The 19,795-nt window shown below is 40.5% G+C and overlaps 1 protein-coding gene across 6 annotated transcripts in view; it reads right to left on the bottom strand.

The window, feature by feature from the left end:
* Positions 1–19,795, bottom strand: part of CDC14A (cell division cycle 14A) — a 189,641-nt gene that overhangs the window by 13,055 nt on the left and 156,791 nt on the right. For 4 of the 6 annotated variants that reach the window (XM_010830977.1, XM_010830979.1, XM_010830981.1 and 1 more), the window contains 4 exons: positions 9,896–10,011; positions 8,051–8,098; positions 5,669–5,791; positions 3,351–4,956 (listed from right to left, as the gene is read on the bottom strand). In XM_010830977.1, the coding sequence (XP_010829279.1) occupies positions 4,434–4,956; positions 5,669–5,791; positions 8,051–8,098; positions 9,896–10,011 (810 nt within the window). In that variant the 3' untranslated portion in view covers positions 3,351–4,433. Of the gene's footprint in view, positions 1–3,350; positions 4,957–5,668; positions 5,792–8,050; positions 8,099–9,895; positions 10,012–19,795 lie in introns of those variants that run through there. The other 2 variants (XM_010830982.1, XM_010830980.1) reach the window with 2 other exon arrangements.

Consider the following 19,795-nt stretch of genomic DNA (forward strand, 5'->3'; position numbering starts at 1 on the left):
AAATATCCAAACATCCATAATATTCAGGAAGTACTTGATGAGCGCCTACAATAAGCAAGGCACAGAGCATAAAAGAGTGAAAAACAGAGATACCGTCCCTGCTCTCACAAAGTTTACAGTCTAGTGGGGCATACAGATAAGGGGACAGATGATTAAAATGCAAAGTGAGAGTCTGAGTATCAATCAAGACCAAGGCAGGGTGTACAAGGGCTTACGGGGAAAGCATGGTGACCTAACCTACACTTGCAGGGTCAGGCAAGGACAAGGCAGATGACTAGCAATTCAGTGGTAATTCTCTTAAAAATAACATAGAGCAAATATTCAAGACAGATGCCTCCAGTAATTTCAATTTAATAAAATACTTCCACCCCACCCACACCATAATCACACGTCCTTCAACTCTTTTAAGATTTGAAAACTCCTCTGAATGCTGGGGAGGGAAAACTGATTTTTTTTACAGTAAGTGGGTCAACCAAAATGAAACTTGGTGTGTTGTGCTGGTCAGTGGAAACCTCAAGAAGAACAGAACAGGCCAAATAAATGAAAATAAAATCTGCTTCTCAGAATTCTGTCACAACCATAAGGATTCCTTAACATTTCTTCTTGTTTTCTGTGTTAAAGCACTTAATGACAGAACAAGGAAATCATTTCCACATTTTTCTGGGGGCTGAACTGCGGCACAAAGTGAGAAGCAATTGCAGCTTTCAAAAGAGATGCTAATTGCAGCTTTTAAAATATTAGACGCCCTCTAAATACCCGGCAACCCCCGTTCCCTAGGAGTTTCTGGGTCTTTCTTAAAGGTGGGGGAAGGATACTGCAATCTAGATTTCATTTCCTACCTGAGGATTTAAAAACATTTTTTTGCTGAGTGATATAGCACTGGAAAGAAAGACCATCTTATTTAGACAAGAAACCTGTAACAATTACAAAAGCTGCATTGAAACAATGAAGGGAAAACACTCAACCTCCTACTTTATTCTGCATAAAATGGGAATTTCCATCTTAATTTAGACTTTCTGCCAGCAAGCCAGCAACGGTAGGGCTTGGAGCCCTTCCTCTCACAGAGGTTTACTAGGCAAAGACGAAGGAAGGAAAATCGGCTATAAGACACCTATTGTTCTTACTTCCTGGGAGGGTGAGAGGGAGGAAAATGTCCTGCTGGCAATTCTGTTTATAAATGCTTTTCTTTACACTAAGGTAACAAATTTAAGGAGAAAAGGGAAGAGGAGCAGCTGCCCACACAGAATATTACTTTAAATTTCATTATTGGAAAATCACTCTATTCAGGCCAGGAGAGGGATGAGGCACAGGAGGAGAGGTGAAGAAAAATAACAAAATATGGAATGAAGCCAAAATCAAGTTACATAGACAGAGTGGCTTGAGGAACCAACATGGGAGCTAGGCAGTCCCCACACTGCCAACAGAAAAGAGGAAAACTGAGATCCAGAACAAGTAGAACGTTATTCTCATCAAACTACCAGTGCTTGTATTGGTAAGTATTCAGCTATCTACCAATCAGGTATTCCTAACTGAATACCAAGCTGAATACCAAGCTAAGTATTCAGCTATAAATGTGGATTACAGCTAAGTCCCCTGCATATGAATCTTCAAGTTTTGAACTTTCAAAGACGCAGATGTGCATTCGCATGTCCAATCACATAAGTAAGTTCACATGTCTGGTGCATATTGTCCCACGCATGCATCTTCTACACGGGGTTGTACTTCCATGTACTTTACTGAGCAGGACTCTATAGGGTACAGTATCTTGATTTCAAGCCCAGGATGTCCAGAAGCAAGCATAAAAGCAGCGGTGATGTAGCTAGTACTGCTAAGAAGCACTAGGACTTGGAGGCCCAGAGAAAGGACAAAGAGAGACAAGAGGAAGAAGTAACTGAAGAACCCAAGAGATTCTCGATGCAGGAAGCGGCAAGGAGATTTTCTTTGAGGAGGCACTGTTAGTCTTTGAGGCCAGGACCCAACCTACAACAGTACAGGAAGACTGCATCAGCCCTTCAGAATGCAATCCGGTGCTTCCACGTCATCTATGACTCGAGACAGAAAGAGCTACTACACAGACATCACTGGATTGTTGTTTTCAAGAGGGTAGATAGAATTGAATCCAACAAGGAAACAGAACTTGTGCCATCAACGTAAAGGTATGAGTGCAGTTGCATCTTGCCCTCTGTTTTCTGTTGCTGATTATCTTTCGAGTCTTCCATCTCCCATCTCCTCTCCCTCCTCCAGTCAGTAATTCTTGCCTGTTACTTGATGCCAGTATACCAGCTGTACTGTTGTACTGTATTACTGTACTTGTCAAGAATGTTTTCTTTGTCTTTCGTGTTTGTTTCTTATGTTTGTGTGAAAAGTATTATAAACCTATTACAGTACAGTACTATATAGCTGATTGCATTATTAATAGTTGGGCACCTAAGCTAACTTTGTTGTACTTAGGAACAAACTGGACTTGTGAATGCACTCTCAGAAGGAACTAGTCCTTATGCAGGGGACTTACTGTACACGAAACCTTTAGCCACAAAATCTGCAAGATATTCAAGTAATTATCTTCATGTTTAACACTTTTTCTGAAAATGGAAAGATTCATACTCTGGTCTAAAAAAAGAGGCTGACCCATAATCAGTATATGAAAACATCGACTGAACTCAACTCCTGTTCTGAAGTACATGACTTGTAAACCTAGTTATGAAAATGTAAATACACTTCATTTTCCATCTAATCCCAGTTACAAGGATTTAAGTTTTATTGATACATGTGTGCCCATAACTTAATGGGATTAGAGTCAAATTAAGGGATAGGGTCGGCTGAGGCTATAATCTATACAGGAATCTCAAGTTGAAAAACATCACCGGGAATAAAATCAGATGGGGGGAATCATATGTGCTAGAAAGGACTCTGGGTGTACAGAGTGGGAAAAAAACTTTGAAAAGAGGCCTCAGGTAGGGATGGGCGTAGTAATGAGTCCAACACACACACGCGCACACACGTATGAGTACGCACACACACTGCATCTTCACATTAGAAAAGTGGTTTCTAAACTGCCATATAAGGAAAGTGGGTCCTCTTAGCTAATACCATGGGGTATGGGTTTTCACAAAAGGCCCTGAGAGGCCCACTGCCACCCGCATGTCTCCTCCTCTTCCCTCCCCTGCAAAGACCCACCTCCCCCAGGATAATGTCACTTCGGTCATGTCTGATTCTTTAAGACCCCATGGATTGTAGTTCACGCCAGGCTCCTCAGTCCATGGGATTCTCTAGGCAACAATACTGGAGTGGGTTGCCATGCCCTCCTCCAGGAGATCTTCCTGACCCAGGGATCCAGCCCACGTCTCTTATGTCTCCTGCATTGGCAGGTGGGATCTTTACCATTAACGCCACCTGGGAAGCCCCCTCCCAGGGTAAAGGCTGAGGAAGTGTCTGAAGAACAGTGGGCATGAGGGGCACAAGACCACGGCCTTCCCAGAACACTAGGGCTTGCTTGTGCCTGAGTCGAGGCAAGGCTGCATTCTAACACTGATTGACACTGCCTTGTGTAGATCTATTTCTCCTTCCTATTTTGTCCTCATTCTCTTGAATCAAAACTCACATTCCCATAGATCTCAATTCCCTTTGAAGCAATCAACAAATGTGATTAAAGTGACTCTTGACAGGGGGGCGAACCAACAAAATCTTACTTAACTCGGGGAGTTGGTGATGGACAGGGAGGCCTGGCGTGCTGCAATTCATGGGGTCGCAAAGAGTCGGACATGACAGAGCAACTGAACTGAACTAAACTGAACTGAACAAGGATTACTGGTTAAAAAGTGGGCTTGGAGACCGAAATGAAGAACTCATGGGTAAAATGTGTATGGAGATCCTCATCCTATCTCTAGAAGAGGGAGAGCTCATTTTAAACATCTTCCTGTTACCCTGCCTTCCCCTCTCCTATATCCCAGGTACCTACCCATAAACCTTCCTTATCAACACTCTCCATTTGTCATTTAATCAATTCTGAGTCAGTTTCCTGCCAGAAGGTGACACAGTCAAGGGCTTAAATGGTTACTTCTGAGAAGACCCTGTTCATCAGCACCTTATATGCTTAAATACTCCAAATTCATTGATATACAGTGTAGCAAAAGCCGGGATACCACCACAACCACAGCAGATGCTGCCTGTCATGTGACTCAGTCCCCTGACCTTGTACCCTATACTCAGAGTGATTGGAGAATGAACCTGCTGAAAAGTAACTGAAGTCAACAGGGTCCACGATGAAGGGAGTGAGAGCCGCTTCCTTTCCTAGAGACATCACATACAAAGGAGAGGGAAGAGGAGAAGAAAAAGAAGGAGGAAAGAAAACCAGGTTGAAACTTGGCATTTACTTAAGGAGCCAGCGGAATGTGCGTGCAGAGACAGTTTCACCGCACAGAGGGAGGCATAGATCAGAAGGCTTCCTTGGCACTATTAAATTTCTTTGGTGGCAGCCTTGGCTGGGAGGGCAAGGCACAAAAGTTGAGCTCAGGGTTCTGAGGGCCAAGAGGGGGTGTCTGCAAACTTGCGGTCCCAGCCAAGGCACAGAAGTCACGTTCAGGGTTCTGAGGACCAAGAGGTGGTGTCTGCGAACTTACGGGGATTGATCGGCTCAGGAATCTCGCTGAGGAGGAAGACAGGCCGGTGTAGGAGGGCCGCAGGGCGGTGGAGTGCTCCTCGGTGGTCTTAGCGCCGTGGGGGCCCGGCTGACTGCTTGGGGCACTCCCACTGCTGCTGCTACTTCGGCTGTACTGGTTGTTGTTGAGCTCAGGGTAATTTCTGGCAGGCGGCTGGGAGCTGCCATTCAAGAGGTTGGTGAACGGGTTGGCGATGAAACCCATCTTGGAGGGTGATGTGGTCTTTTTGTTCTCTGGATCGTCGGCTGCAGCATTCAAGTTCCCTAGAGAACTGGCTAGCCGGGAGTTTATGGAAAAGCTGAATGAAAAACACAGGTGGGGGCGGGGGGGGGGACATAGATAGCCATGTATACTCATGCAGAGTTCATGTTTCTAAAACACATTAATCAGGACATTAGGGGAAGGCGATGCAGACAGTTCGGATCAATGCAAATGGTGACAGAATAGTTCTTGGTGATCTTACAATATGTGGCCTGTAGTTATACGTGGCAACTTCCTCTGTCAAAATCAGTTAAGACTCTAGAGCAGGCTCACTTTGACCAGAGATCCTGAAATAGAATATGTGGGGGTTCTCTTTGCCCTGAGGCAGGAAGTAAATGAATAGGACTGTGTAAGGGGAGAGCACAGAGCAGCCCTAAGTACAAGATGTAACTTCTATTAATATATATTCAATCCTATGACTACATCAAACATTCCTGCCCTGTTTAGTTCTGCCCCTATGCATCAGGGAGCAGACAACAGTATCATACAATATCAGTCTGTGCAACTGAACACCGTTCCTGGGATCATGGTAGGCCTGCTGTGGAAGGGCATGTTGTACAGCATTCCCTCCATGGCCTTGTCCCCACAATTCAAGACAGGAACAGAAGCCTAGGGGGTCACAGAGCCTTTGGTGGTTCCCCGCCCCGCCACCCTCCCGTCCCCTCCTCTGACAAACTTCAGACAAACTGGCAGTCGCTGCTGCCTTCCCTTTCCTCCTGCAGTGCCTCGGGAGAAGAGAGAAAAATTACCTTCTTACACTGGCGCCTGAGGATACAGAGCCTCTGTTTATCCTCTTGGCTGTCACAGAAGGGGACAAAGCCACTTTCGAGGTCTTCAAAGGAGATGCAGATCCTTGTGGGGAAGAACCCAATCTTTGTGGGGGAAAACGGGCAAAGAATCACACAGGAACTGTGTTATCGTAACATTCAGCCATCAACCAGGACAAAGTAAACTAACAAATGTTAAAGAGATCAGGTCAGGTCCTAACAACAGCAGCCAACACTGACGCAGCTCTCACTCTGAGCCGGGCGCTCATCTCAGACCTTACAGGCATTAACTCAGCTCATCCTCACAACAACCCTACAAGGGAGGCGAAGACTGCACTTTGCAAGTCAGCAAAGCCTCTCAGCGAATGAGAAGAGGCAGAGCTGGGATTTAAATGCAGGAACCAAAGTCCCATGGTAACCATGATCCTGCCATCCTTGGTCACTTCCCTCCCTTGGTCTGGCGTTCATTCCTCCCGAGTCCTTAGATTCTACTTCTGTATATTTTAAATCTCTCCTCTCCTTTCCAAGACTGGAAAGATTTACTGCAGCTGCCCGGGGTAAGCATCATTATTTCTTATCCTTACTCCTAGTAGCCCCTTTTAATCTTGTTCCTGGAAACTCACATTCTGAATAGCCTCTAGCAAAATCTAAGATATCTAATCATGTCGATTCACTATTTAAACCATTTAATCTTTCCTCAGTGTCCAAAAAGACTAAACTTCTTGGCTTGGCTTATAAAACCCTCTGAAATCTGGTATTTTCCAATTCTCCACACTTTCCCACCATTCCTCTACTCCAGCTACATAAAATGCTCTGAGATACCTGGATGGATGACATCAATACCCCTGTCCAGTTTACATACACTATTTTCCCTGCCCTTACCTCACCCCCCCACACACTTTTCCCTTCCACTGCCATCTGACTCACTCCTATTGCTTAGCCTTTCATAATAGGCCAATCAGCTGCTACCTCTTACAGCAAGCCTTCACTGAATTCCCAGGTGGGGTCAGCATGCAGCTTCATCATATATTCTCACAGTAAATCATAGCTTCTTATACCATCTTGAATTATTTGATACTGTCTACTTTCCTCAAAATGAGCTCCCTCAGGAGCAAAGAACTTTCTCTCACTTCAATTCCCAGTGACTAGCACAGTGCCAGACTCAGAGCAGGTGCTCAGTAAATGTTTGCTGAGTGAACACAGAGGGAAAATTGACCCAAGTCTGGACAGTCAAGGCCCAGTCCTGGTTTTAATACCAAATCTGTTTTGTCCTGGACAGGTATTTTAATGAAGAGGGACTCTTTTCCCTATCTGCTACAGAAAAGCTGCTTTACTTGTACTCTTCCTTTCATCATCTTCCCTCCAAACAGAAGCGTACAATGTGGTTTGCCTCTAAATTAAGGACAGAAGAAGTTGAACAGGGAAGCAGCTCCAGCTTCTGGATAAGTCTGGGTCATATCAGAACTGCTCCAGTAAGCAACCCTAAACCTACAGCTGAATGAGAACAGGGATGAGGAATGTATTAGCTTTTTCCCCATCTGTTCATGACAGTTTTGGTCAAATATCTCTACAACCCTCACCAAGGCCTATGCACAATCCTGATACCACCGAGACCACCAGGAAGTGTTCGGGGAACATTTTTCCAAAGAAAACCACTAACGTTTCCTCCTCTAATGGAGACTCGGGAAGGAAATAAAACTAGGAAACAAAGGAAGGGAACAGACACATGCAAAAATAGGAGGAAAAAAGAACAGAAATGTCAAAAATTCAAGGCAAAATCTATCACAGGCTTGAAAGGCATGTTGCAGAGCAACTCTGGTTTACTAAGAGACCCCACCATATGCTGGGCACACAGGGTACACTGGCATCGCTCCCACAGCCATGCAGCCTTGCGGGCACCTCAGGAAAACAAAACTCTTGCTCATCATGAGCATTAACTATAAAGCCAATTATAATAATCTGGAACAGAAACAAAGGAATTTTAAAAGTGAAAAGCTATTTGCAGCTTATTTCCATGGGCTTAAAGTTGTGAAATGTATCTAAAGGGTCATCATCTAGTAATAGTTCAAGGTCTCTGCCACGGCCATGGCTCTCAGTGGCCTAGGTCACTCCCAATGGCAATGTGTGTGTGCTCAGTCATGTCCGACTGTAGCCCGCAGGCTCCTCTGTCCAGGGGATTTTCCAGGCAAGAATACTGGAGTGGGTTGCCATTTCCTTCTCTCAACCCAGGAATAGAACCCCCATCTCATATATCTCTTAATGTCTCGGCAGGCATATTCTTTACCACTGAGCCACCTGGGGAGCCCCATCTAAAGGGTAGCATTTGCCTATAATCTACTAGAAATTCAACTTGGTTGACAGTACCTGGAAGGCTGGGACACTGCTCTTGGATGCCCTTTCATATCCTCCAACCTACAGAAACCAAAGACAAATGTTCACTCATCACCAGGGTCACACATTTAAGCCAAGACCAAAAGCCACATCCTCTGGAGTCAGACCAGCAAAATTATTAAATGGGCAAGAGGGATAGACCTTGCAAATGGATATTAGTATTTATTTACTTTATAAGTCCTAAAGCCAGTGGGAAATCCATTTTAGTCATTTTGTTTCATCTTGAATTTCATTTACAGTAAAATTCTTTTTCATCAGAAGCTGGTACTGCATCTATTCAGAGTGAGGAAAAAAAAAAGTTTGATGATGGGGCCATGATGCTGTTAAGAAAAATTATATTCAGAAAAATGAGAAAATTTATAAGGATGAAAAGAAAGAGATAAACACCATCTTGGAATGAGCCTTCTCAAGTCTAGTGAAGCTTCTCTTGCTTCTTTTGCCATTTTATCAGCCAAGTTATACCACAACTTATCCCTTCCTCCCACTTATGGCTTCTTACAAATCAAATATAAATCTGTTGGAAATTAATTTTAATTAACATAAAGCACTTTCTTAGAGTTTCAAGGAAAAATGGTGAATAACAAAGATTGGTAATATGTTTACTGATCTTGAAGAAACTTCCAGTAAGACAGTATATACAGTGAAAAGAATATGGACTTTGAAGAGTGCTGGGTTTGAATACCAGCTAGGGAGCGATTTACCTTCTCTAATCTCAAGCAACCAACACAAATATAGGTAACGGTGCCACCTTCTGTGCTTACTCAGTTAATCTTCATGTCCAAACTAGGTACCTAGCGAAACTCCTGGCCCCATAGCAGTTCGTTGGTAGATCTACATTTCCTTAACCTCTCAGTGGCAGTTGGTGAGTATCACTAAGTACCAGATTTTCTATTCCATCTTCCCATCTTACTATATAAAACAATTACCTCAACTTCAAGCTATATACGAACCTTCATATTTCAGGGCAGGAAACCAGTACTCAAAGCATAGATAATGATCTGACCAGACCCAATCTGACTTAAGTGTTATAATCCCTCCAGATAATACATAAAACTAAATTCTCTGTGAGTAGTCTGCTCGACATTTATCATAGCAAAACAGCCTTCTTGCTATGCATTTCTCTCACTTAAAAGTCAAAGGAAAATAACCATTTCCCATGATACTCATTTGTGGACTTGCCACCTCTTACATTACAATAAAGAATCTTGATATTTAGAGATGTTGAACCTACATTAATTCTGAAGCTTTATTTCTTCCACTTAGTCTGAATTAGCAGAAGATTTCAAAGGTTGTGGTCTGAAGTTAAGTCCCACCAACTGATTCTGATGAGTAATTTCAGATCTCCAAACTAACATTGTTTGTAACTTAACAGACAGGAATTGCTTATTCAATTCCCAGAAATAGGAAGTCGTGCTAACGAGTGAGGGTATACCAAAAGCTTGGCATACAATACTTTCCTGCACACTCTAGATTAAATACAAATGCTTGACACACCTCTGAGGATTCGGCACAGAAGAAGAAGCCCATTCACAGGAAAAGAGTGGCATTCCTAACAGAATTTTGAACAGAGTCCCAGAGACAACCAACCACAGCGTGGCAATTTTAGGGGGAATTCCAGAAATTAAGATGTAGCAGCTGCTTTCGATAAGCTTCTAAAATGTATCTACTCCCCACAACATTAATAAATAACACAAAATAGTAATAAACCAAAAAATGAGAGGTAAACATGGTACTTATAGAATGATAACCAAAAGAGATTAAATATTCTACCCACACATGGAGGTAAAATATAAACTTAAAAGTTTAAAATAGATCTACCTAAATGCACAGGATGGTGAGGTGCGGGGCTGTCTCTGACTTTTTAAGGCACGTAGTTTGTCTCCCTGGGTTATATTATTTTTCATTTCCACATCTTCATCCTCTTCTAAATTATTCTGAAAAAAAAATTCATGTTCCACAGAAAGGTCATTACAAATAATTCTACTTTATACAGAATTCTTAATCGCTTATAGATTATCTCTGTATATGGAATATATTTTACATAGATTATCTAAAAAGAATAAAAGCACTACAAATTCAGCAATGGTCACATAGATACTAAAGAACATTGTATTAATTACCAATTAAATATACTAGTCAAATTCCAAATCAAAGAAGCATGATTATGGCTGTGGTAAATTTAGAAGGAGCTTTGTTGCAATGGACCACAACGACGGAGACTTTCTTGCAGACAAAATCACACTTTGGAATATAGCTTAGATATAAGCTGGCTCAAAAGACACAGTACAAATATTTTCCAGAAGTTACCAGAATCCATCACTGCAAATTCCATAATTTGTTTATATAAGTGACAGATAAAACAACTTAGGATATCTATACAGTAACTTACTAACATCATTTAACACTAGTAAAAGCACTCAAGATTCTTCCAAAAGGAGTTAAACCTTACTAGCCTGGGAAAGTGTGTTGCCTGATGAAATAAGTCTTACAGTTGGAAATAAATATATAAGCACCACACTAGTTCTTTTCGCATGCCAGCTCACATTTAATTCTCATAACCCAGGGAGTGGGGATAGGGAGGGCACTGATACTCTTAATTTCAAGACGAGAAAAGGAGGTGCTGGTGGAATGTAAGAATATTACCTAAGCTCCCCTAAACTCCTCATGACAGAGCTATGATTTTAAAATCAGGTTTTCTGTCCTCAGATACAATGTTCTTTCTAAAATACATGCCACTGCACACTAACTTTGCACCATAACAACTGTATTTTGTTTTTTCCTTACCTGAAAAAAAACCAAAAGGTTTGCATTTGCTAAGATCATTTCTAGCCATAAGTCTCCTTTCCTCTTTGAAGCTAGAATTCTTATTTGATGAAAGATGTACAAAAATACACTTCCCTCTGTCACATTCTAGTCATTTTTGATGGCCATTCCTGAATCAAAACACTTTTTGTTCCCTGCCGCCTATGTTGGGGTCCATGGATGCATCTGGAGCTTAGTAGGCATGTCTTGGGTAAAAAGATTACACCTCATTACTACAGCTCTGATCTTAGAAAAAAAGACAAAGGAAATACACAGCCAAAAAAAAAAAAAGAAAGAAATACACAGCCAGTAGGGAAGAAAAAGAAATGAAGATGAAAGCTTCCCAGAGGAAGCAATTCCTTAGCCGAGTCTTAAAGAGGGAGTACTTGTGAAGCAAGCCAAACCAAGCCAACAGGAAGGGCCATCCTAGCAAAGAACATTAGTTCAACAGTCACGGGATCATGGAACCTCAAAGTCAGGGGGTTCTCTTAGAGTCACCGAGATATGTCTACCTATAAAGTCCCAAGAAATCAATTATACTATTCATCTTTGTCCATTCAGTCCCTGTGGGAGTAAATCCACTTTCACCCAAGGAAGCCTGCAGGAATAGAGATCAGGCATGCCTGCAGGCTAGACTTCCAAGCAGGACGGCACATCTCAGAAGTTGAGCTTAGCTTCACCTAGCACCCAACATGCTGCGTTGGTAAGAGTTACTTGCTCCTGATGGAAGGACAGCACAGCCAAGAGTCTCCAGAATATGAGGAGGACCAAGAAGAATATGAAAGTGAAAGTTGCTTGGTCATCTCCAACTCTTTGCAAACCCATGGACTACACAGTCCATGGAATTCTTCAGGCCAGACTACTGGAGTGGGTAGCCTTTCCCTTCTCCAGGGGATCTTCCCAACCAAGGGATCAAACCCAGGTCTCCCACATTATAAGCCTCCATAAGATAGGCAAGGAAAGCTTCTGGAAGGCCGGACAGGATTTTCACCCCAATCAGTTTCACAGTCTAATGAGTGTCTTTGTGGGCAAGCCAGGAACGCTCGTTTGTTCATTCAACAAGGAGGATCTTTGTGTTCCCAGCTCTGAAGTGCCTTCAAAAGTCTAAGGAAAGTGATCCTCAACTTGAGACTGCAATATTCAACCTATCTGTCAAGTGTAAAGGTAAAACAAAGGTACAAAAATTTCCCTCTTACACACTCTTTCTGGGAAAATTATTATAGGATGTGCTTCAGGGAAAAAAAAGAAGACAATGTGAGATCCAGGAAAATCAGGGACCCAACTGAAGAGTGTGAAGAAAAGGTCTTGGGTCAGAACTCTATGTCTGCACTAGAGAACAGTTAGTCCAGGTTGGAAGGTATAAGTGTCCTCAGGAAAAGAATGGACTTGGTAAGATTTTTTTGCTGTGTTGAGATTTTGAAAATTTTTAAATTGCTTGGCACAATTTGTGGTGGGGGGAGGGGGTACAGAGAGTAACATTCTGTTTTCCCAAATATATAGAAAACCATGCAAATAAAAACGGCAAATAACTCTAGGGAAAAAAGAGAGCTTCAACAAAGGAAACAGTCATAGTGGGCTATTAAGCTCAACAGTGAGCAATATTTACATAGTAATAATGTATACATTATTTAGGTTTAACCAAAATTATAACTATATTGGGAAGCTGGAGGAGTAAAGGTAATTGCAAGGTAGAAGAATTATTCTTGTCCACCATAACCAGGAGACAATAGGAAAATGCCCATAATTGATAAATTTTTAAAAATAGTGTTATTGTAAGATACTTAGAAATATGACAGGGAAAATATTAGTATAATTTGCTTAAAGGTTTTCCCCCTTTGAGAGTGGGTCTGGGAATACAGCAAGGTGGGATAGGGAACTGATTTTCTTTTTTATCAGAATTCAATACTTTTGAAATTTCAAAAACTGTTGTCATGATTTTTAAAAATAAAAATTAATTTTAAAATATACAGTTAAAGTAACTATTTTTATATTATAGTTATGTGTGTTTATCTCTCCTGCTGCTGCTGCTAGGTCACTTCAACCTGTGCGACCCCATAGACAGCAGCCCACCAGGCTCCCCGTCCCTGGGATTTCCAAGCAAGAACACTGGAATGGGTTGCCATTTCCTTCTCCAATGCATGAAAGTGAAAAGTGAAGTGAAGTCACTCAGTTGTGCCTGACTCTTAGTGACCCCATGGACTGCAGCCTACCAGGCACCTCCATCCATGGGATTTTCCAGGCAAGAGTACTGGAGTGGCGTGCCATTGCCTTCTCTGGTTTATCTCTCCTACTTTATTATAAATCTTAAAGGTGAACATTTTTTTAATTATAATACATTTTAAACACATAGAAAACAAGTAAATGATGTAACAGCCAGTCATGTACCTTACTACCCAGAATTAACATATTTTTTTCTTAAGTTCCTTAAGGAGTTTACTTCAGTACACTAGCTCTCAAAGAAAAAGAAAACATTATATATTAAGTCCCAGCTCTCAACCTCTGGAGAAGGAAACCATGACTTTTCTAAAGAAAAAAAATATATTTTACCACATAGTACTTGTTTGTCATAGGCAACAAAAAACTACAGAAAATATTATCTCAAAAAAAATATTAAAGCCACCTACATACTTATCTTCAAAGTAAAACACACTAGCATTCTGTCATATAGTCTTCCAGACTTTTCCCCGTGGCACACATACCCTACCAATACATTTCTTCCTCACAAAAGGAAGCTGAACTATACATGCTTCTTTGTAACTTACTTTTTCACTTAAATGTACTGTGGAAGTGTTTCAGGGCAAATTTTTAAGATCCTCTACATTATCATTTTTATGGTTCTATAAAATTCCACTGTCTAGATGTATCAGATTTTATATATTTTGCCCTCGGCCAGGCTGTTTTCTGTCTTTCATCATTATAAACAGTTCCAATAAACATCCTTCTATACAAGCACATGGTTTTTGAACCCATCCTATTATTGCTGCCTTAAGATAAATGGATAGAAGTGGAATTGCTAGATTAAAGTCTCCTGCTGTATATTAGCAAACCACTCTCCAAAAAGACTACACCATTTTAAATTCCAACTAGCAATGTTTAAGAGCTTTTTAATCCCCAGAACCCTTGCTAATACAGCATACATTTCTTTAATCTCACATAACCTGATGGGCATAAATAGCATCTGTGTTTTCTTTATTCCTAAGGAAGTAGAACATTTTTTTTATATTTACCAACCATAAGGCCTCCCATTTTATTTGTGTACATGGAGTTCTCAGGTTGATTTTTGAGAGTTCTTTACATTAAAAAAAACCCAAAATCCTCATTTGAATGTGACACAATTATTTCCTCTTAGTTGATTACTATGAGGTTAGTAAATTAGAGAGATCAAGACTGGTGGGAAGGAACAGCAGTCGTCTGATGAGAGATGACAGATTGGACCAGGCAAGGAGAACTGCTTGGAAATCAGGACCTGGGGAAGGAAGAGGGAGGGAAAAAGAACTGGACACACAGTAGAGGTCTGGAAAAATCTGCTAAAATCTAAATCATGGATTTTTTATTATTATTATTATTTTTTTGGTCTCAATCACCCCTTATTTTATTTCTGTGGCTACTGTAAGAAGTTTTAGCCATTTTTAGGATGAAGAATATAAAACATATGAGCTACAAAATTCTTAGTAAATGATTAACAGCCTTCAAACTCTTGACAAAAATAGTTATACACAATGTTATTCAAAACACATTTAAATTAAATTACAAAATTAATTTAAACAAAAAGCCCCACACACCTATGGTCAGTTAATCTTTGACAAAGGAGCCAAGAACAGACAATGGGAAAAAGACAGTTTCTTCAGTAAAGGGTGCTAGGAAAGTTGGACAGTTGAATGTAAATCAATGAACATACCCTCTCATCACACACAAAAATAAACTCAAAAATAACTTAAAGACTTAAACGCAAGACACCATAAAACTGCTAGAAAAGGTCATAGGCAAAATATTCTCAGACATAAATCATACCTATGTTTTCTTAAATGTCTCCCAAGGCAATAGAAATAATAACAACAAAAAAACAAATGGGGCCTAATCAAACTTACAAGACTTGCACAGCAAAGAAAACCATAAACAAAAAGACAACCTACAGGATGAGAGAAAATATCTGCAAAAAATGCAACTGACAAGGGTTTAATCTCCAAAATACACAAAATATCAAACAACCTGATTGAAAAATGAGCAGAAGATCTAAATGGACATTTCTCCGAAGAAGAAATACAGATGGCCAACAGGCACATGAAAAGATGCTCAACAACGCTAATTAGAGAAATGCAAATCAAAACTACAATGAGATGCACCTCACACCGTCAAAAAGTCTACAAATAACAAATGCTGGACAGTGTGTGGAGAAAAAGGAACCCTCCTACACTGCTGGTATGAATGTAAGTTGGTGCAGCCACTGTGAAAAACAGTATAGAGGTTTCCTCAGAAAACTAAAAATAGAATTACCATATGATCCAGGAATCCCACTCCTGGGTGTATATTGACAAAACTTTAATTCAAAAAGATACATACACCTTTATGTTCACAGCAGCACTACTGACAATAGCCAAGACATGGAAACAACCTACATGTCCATCAACAGATGAATGGATAAATATATAATAGAATACTGCTGCTGCTGCTGCTAAGTCGCTTCAGTTGTGTCTGACTCTGTGTGACCCCATAGACGGCAGCCCACCAGGCTCCCCGTCCCTGGGATTCTCCAGGCAAGAACACTGGAGTGGGTTGCCATTTCCTTCTCCAATGCATGAAAGTGAAAAGTCAAAGTGAAGTCGCTCAGTTGTATCTGACCCTCAGCGACCCCATGGACTGAGCCTACCAGGCTCCTCCATCCATGGGATTTTCCAGGCAAGAGTATTGGAGTGGGGTGCCATTGCCTTCTCCAAATAGAATACTACTCAGTCATAAAAGAGAACAAAATAATGTCAACATTATTTTGGATAATGTATGCAACTAGAAATTATCACACTAAGTGAAGTAAGTCAGAAAGACAAACACCATATGATATCACTTATATGTAGAATCTAAAATATGACACAAATGAAACCATCTACAAAACAGAATCAGAATCATGGACATAAAGAAGAGACTGGTGATCGCCAAGGGGAAGGGGTTGGGATAGAGTGTGAGGGATGGAGTGGGAGGCTGGGGTTAACAGATGCAAATTATTATATATAGAATGGACAAATGACAAGGTCCTACTGGTAGAGCACAGAGAAGTATATTCAATATCTTATTGCAAACCATAATAGAAAATAATGTAAAAAATGAATGTATGCATATGTATAATTTTGCTATATAGCAGAAATTAACAGAACATTGTAAATGAACTATACTTGTTTTCAAAATATTTTTGAAAAGAAACAGAAAGCTAATATAGAAGGGGATTTGAGCTTCCTGGAACCCTGAAAAAGACATGCTGATGGGCATATAACCAAAGCCTGTATTTATTAGGGCACCTATAACATACATTATGGGGCTTTCCAGGTGGTACAGTGGTGAAGAATCTGCCTGCCAATGCAGGAGATGCAACAGATGAGGGTTTGATCCCCGGGTCATGATGATATACTGGAGAAGAAAATGGCAACCCACTCCAGTATTCCTGCCTGGAAAATTCCATAGACAGAGGAGGCTGGTGGGCTACAGTCCATGGAATTGCTAAGAGTAGGATACAGCTGAGCACAAGTGCAACATATACTGGGTCATAAGCACCTGCGTGGGGGAAAATGTATTAGAAAATATAGCTCCATTTGCCATGAGGCATAAGTCAATCCCAAGAACTGATAGACCTGGGGGATTCTGAGGCTGTTTTCTGATCAGGTACTATTAGACCTCATTCTTTATACCAAATTCATTCCTCATGATGACAAATGATGAACAAAGCCACAAACAACAAAGGTTAACCCAGCCCTCCCTGTGCTCTTGGGCTTCAGCCCCTCTCTCCAGAGTCTCAGTGCAACCCCCACTCCCTGCTCTCAGCTGCTCTAGGAGCAGCAGATCCCCTGAAACAAAGCCACATGATTGCTGGTGATGGTGAAGAAGCCTAGTCCAGGGAAGACCTTATGTTTTGGCTCCCCCAAGGAAAGAGGTCTGCTCTTAGGCTCCCTGTTGCACTCCTGAAGGTCTGAGCCTCAGCAGCTTTTCATTTGGATACCAGCCTGCCTTACATAAAGACAGGAAAATGAGAGTCAACTAAAACACATAAAGAAAGAGCATTTTAAAAGATATTCTTGGGTGGCAGCAGGCAGTGGGAGTGGCAGCCATGCCATGTGGCTGCTGGGGCCGCTGTGCCTGCTGCTGAGCAGCACCACAGAGATCAAGCCCTGAGTGTTTGGAGTGGGAGCGCTGACTCCAAGACCCCTGACTACCAGAGAACTAACCCTAGGGAGTATCAAATAGTGAGAACTCACACAAAGGAAACCACTTGAATACAAGACCCGGCATCACCCAACCACCAGTAGCACCCTGTGCAGGACGCCATCGAAACAACAGACAAAATAGAAATACATCACCAGACAGGACTACCACATCATTCAGCCTTGCCCATCAGAGGAAAAACAAACAAACAAGCAAAAACTCAGCACAAATCTCACCCTATATGAAGCTTACACAAACCACCAGACCAACCTTAGGGGGCAGAAACCAAACGGAAGAAAGAATTCAACCTTCTTCAAGGAAAGAATTCAACTTTCCTTGAAGCCTGGGAAAAAGAGACATCAAACACAATAAGTTAAAAAAATAAAACTAAAAAGGCAGAGAAATACTGCACAAATGAAGGAATAAACTAGGAACACAGAAGTCCAAATAAATGAAGAGGAAACAGGCAAACTAACTGAAAAAGAATTCAGAATAATGATAGTAAAGGTGATCAAAACCTTTTGAAAACAAAATGGAGAAAATGCAAGAATCAATTAACAAAGACCTAGAAGAATTAAAGAATAAACATAGAGAGACAAATAACACAATTACTGAAATTAAAAATACTCTAGAAGGAATCAATAGCAGAATATCTGAAGCAGAAGAACGAATCAGTGAGCTGGAAGATAAAATGGTGAAACTAACTTCTGAAGAGCAGAATAAAGGACAAAGAATGAAAAGAGCTGAGGACAGTCTCAGAGACCTGACCATATCAAACGCACCAACATTTGAATATAGGGGTCCCAGAAGAAGAGAAAAAGAAAGGGTATGAAAAATTTTTTGAAGAGATTATAGTTTAAAATTTCCCCAACATGAAAACGGAAATAGTCAATCAAGTCCAAGAGGCACAGAGTCCCATACAGGAAACCCCAGGAGAAACACGCCAAGACACATACTAATCAAACTAACAAAGACTAAACACAAAGAAAGAATATTAAAAGCAGCAAGGGAGAAGCAACAAGTAACATACAAGGGAAACCTCATATATTTAACAGCTGATCTTTCACCAGAAACTCTGAAGGCCACAAGGGAATGGCAGGATATATTTAAAGTACTGAAAGGGAAAAAGCTACAACCAAGATTACTGTGCCTGGCAAGGATATCATTCAGAATTGATGGAGAAATAAAAAGCTTTTCAGACAAGCAAAAGTACCATCAAACCAGTTTTACAACAAATATTAAAGGGATTTATATAGTCAAGAAATACAAGAGAAGAACAAAGATCTACAAAATCAACCCCAAACAATTAAGAAAATGGAAGAGGAACATATATATCAATAATTACTTTAAATGTAAATGGGTTAAATGCTCTAATCAAAAGACACAGACTGGCTGAATGGATATAAAAACAAGACCCATGTATATGCTGTCTTCAAGAAACCGACTTCAGACCTCAAGATACATATAGACTGAAAGTGAGAGGATGGAAAAATATATTCCATGCAAATGGGAAGCAAAAAAGCTGGAATAGCAATCTTCATATCAGACAAAATAGACCTTAAAATAAAGAAGATTACAAGAGATAAGGAAGGACTCTACATAATGATCAAGGGATCAATCAATGCAAGAGGAAGACATAACAATTGTAAATATCTAAGCACCCAACATAGGAGCACCTCAATACATAAGACAAACACTAACAGACATAAAAGGAGAAATTGACAGTAACTCATTAATAGTAGGAGACTTTAACACCCCACTCACACCAATGGACAGATCATCAAAACAGAAAATTAATAAGGAAACACAAATCTTAAGTGATACATTAGATGAGATGGATCTCATTGATATCTTCAGGACATTTCATCTAAATGCAGAAGAATACACCTTCTTCTTAAGCGTACATGGAACATTCTCCAGGATAGACCACATCTTGGGTCACAAATCAAACCTCAGTAAATGTAAGAAAACTGAAATCGTATCAAGCATCTTCTCCAACCACAATGCTATGAGACTAGATATCAATTACAAGAAGAAAAGTGTAAGGAACACAAACACGTGGAGACTAACAACACGCTTCTAAATAACCAACAGGTTAGTGAAGAAATCAAAAGGGCACTCAAAAAAATGGCTAGAAACAAATGACAATGAAAACATGACAACTCAAAACCTATGGGATGCAGCAAAAGCAGTTCTAAGAGGGAGGTTTATAGCAATACAATCCTACCTCAAGAAACAAGAAAAACATCAAATAGACAACCTAACTTTACACCTAAAACAACCAGAAAAAGAACAAAAAACACCCCTCAAATTAGTAGAAGGAAAGAAATCAAAAAGATACAAGCAGAAATAAATGAAAAAGAAATGAAAGAAACAACAGTTAAGATTAACAAAACTAAAAGCTGGTTCTTTGAGAAGATAAACAAAATTGACAAACCTTTAGCCAGACTCATCAAGAAAAAAAGAGAGAAGAATCAAATCAACAAAATTAGAAATGAAAAAGGAGAGGTT

The sequence above is a fragment of the Bison bison genome, unplaced genomic scaffold, assembly GCF_000754665.1.
Source record: "Bison bison bison isolate TAMUID 2011002044 unplaced genomic scaffold, Bison_UMD1.0 scf7180017864519, whole genome shotgun sequence".
NCBI lineage: Eukaryota > Metazoa > Chordata > Mammalia > Artiodactyla > Bovidae > Bison > Bison bison.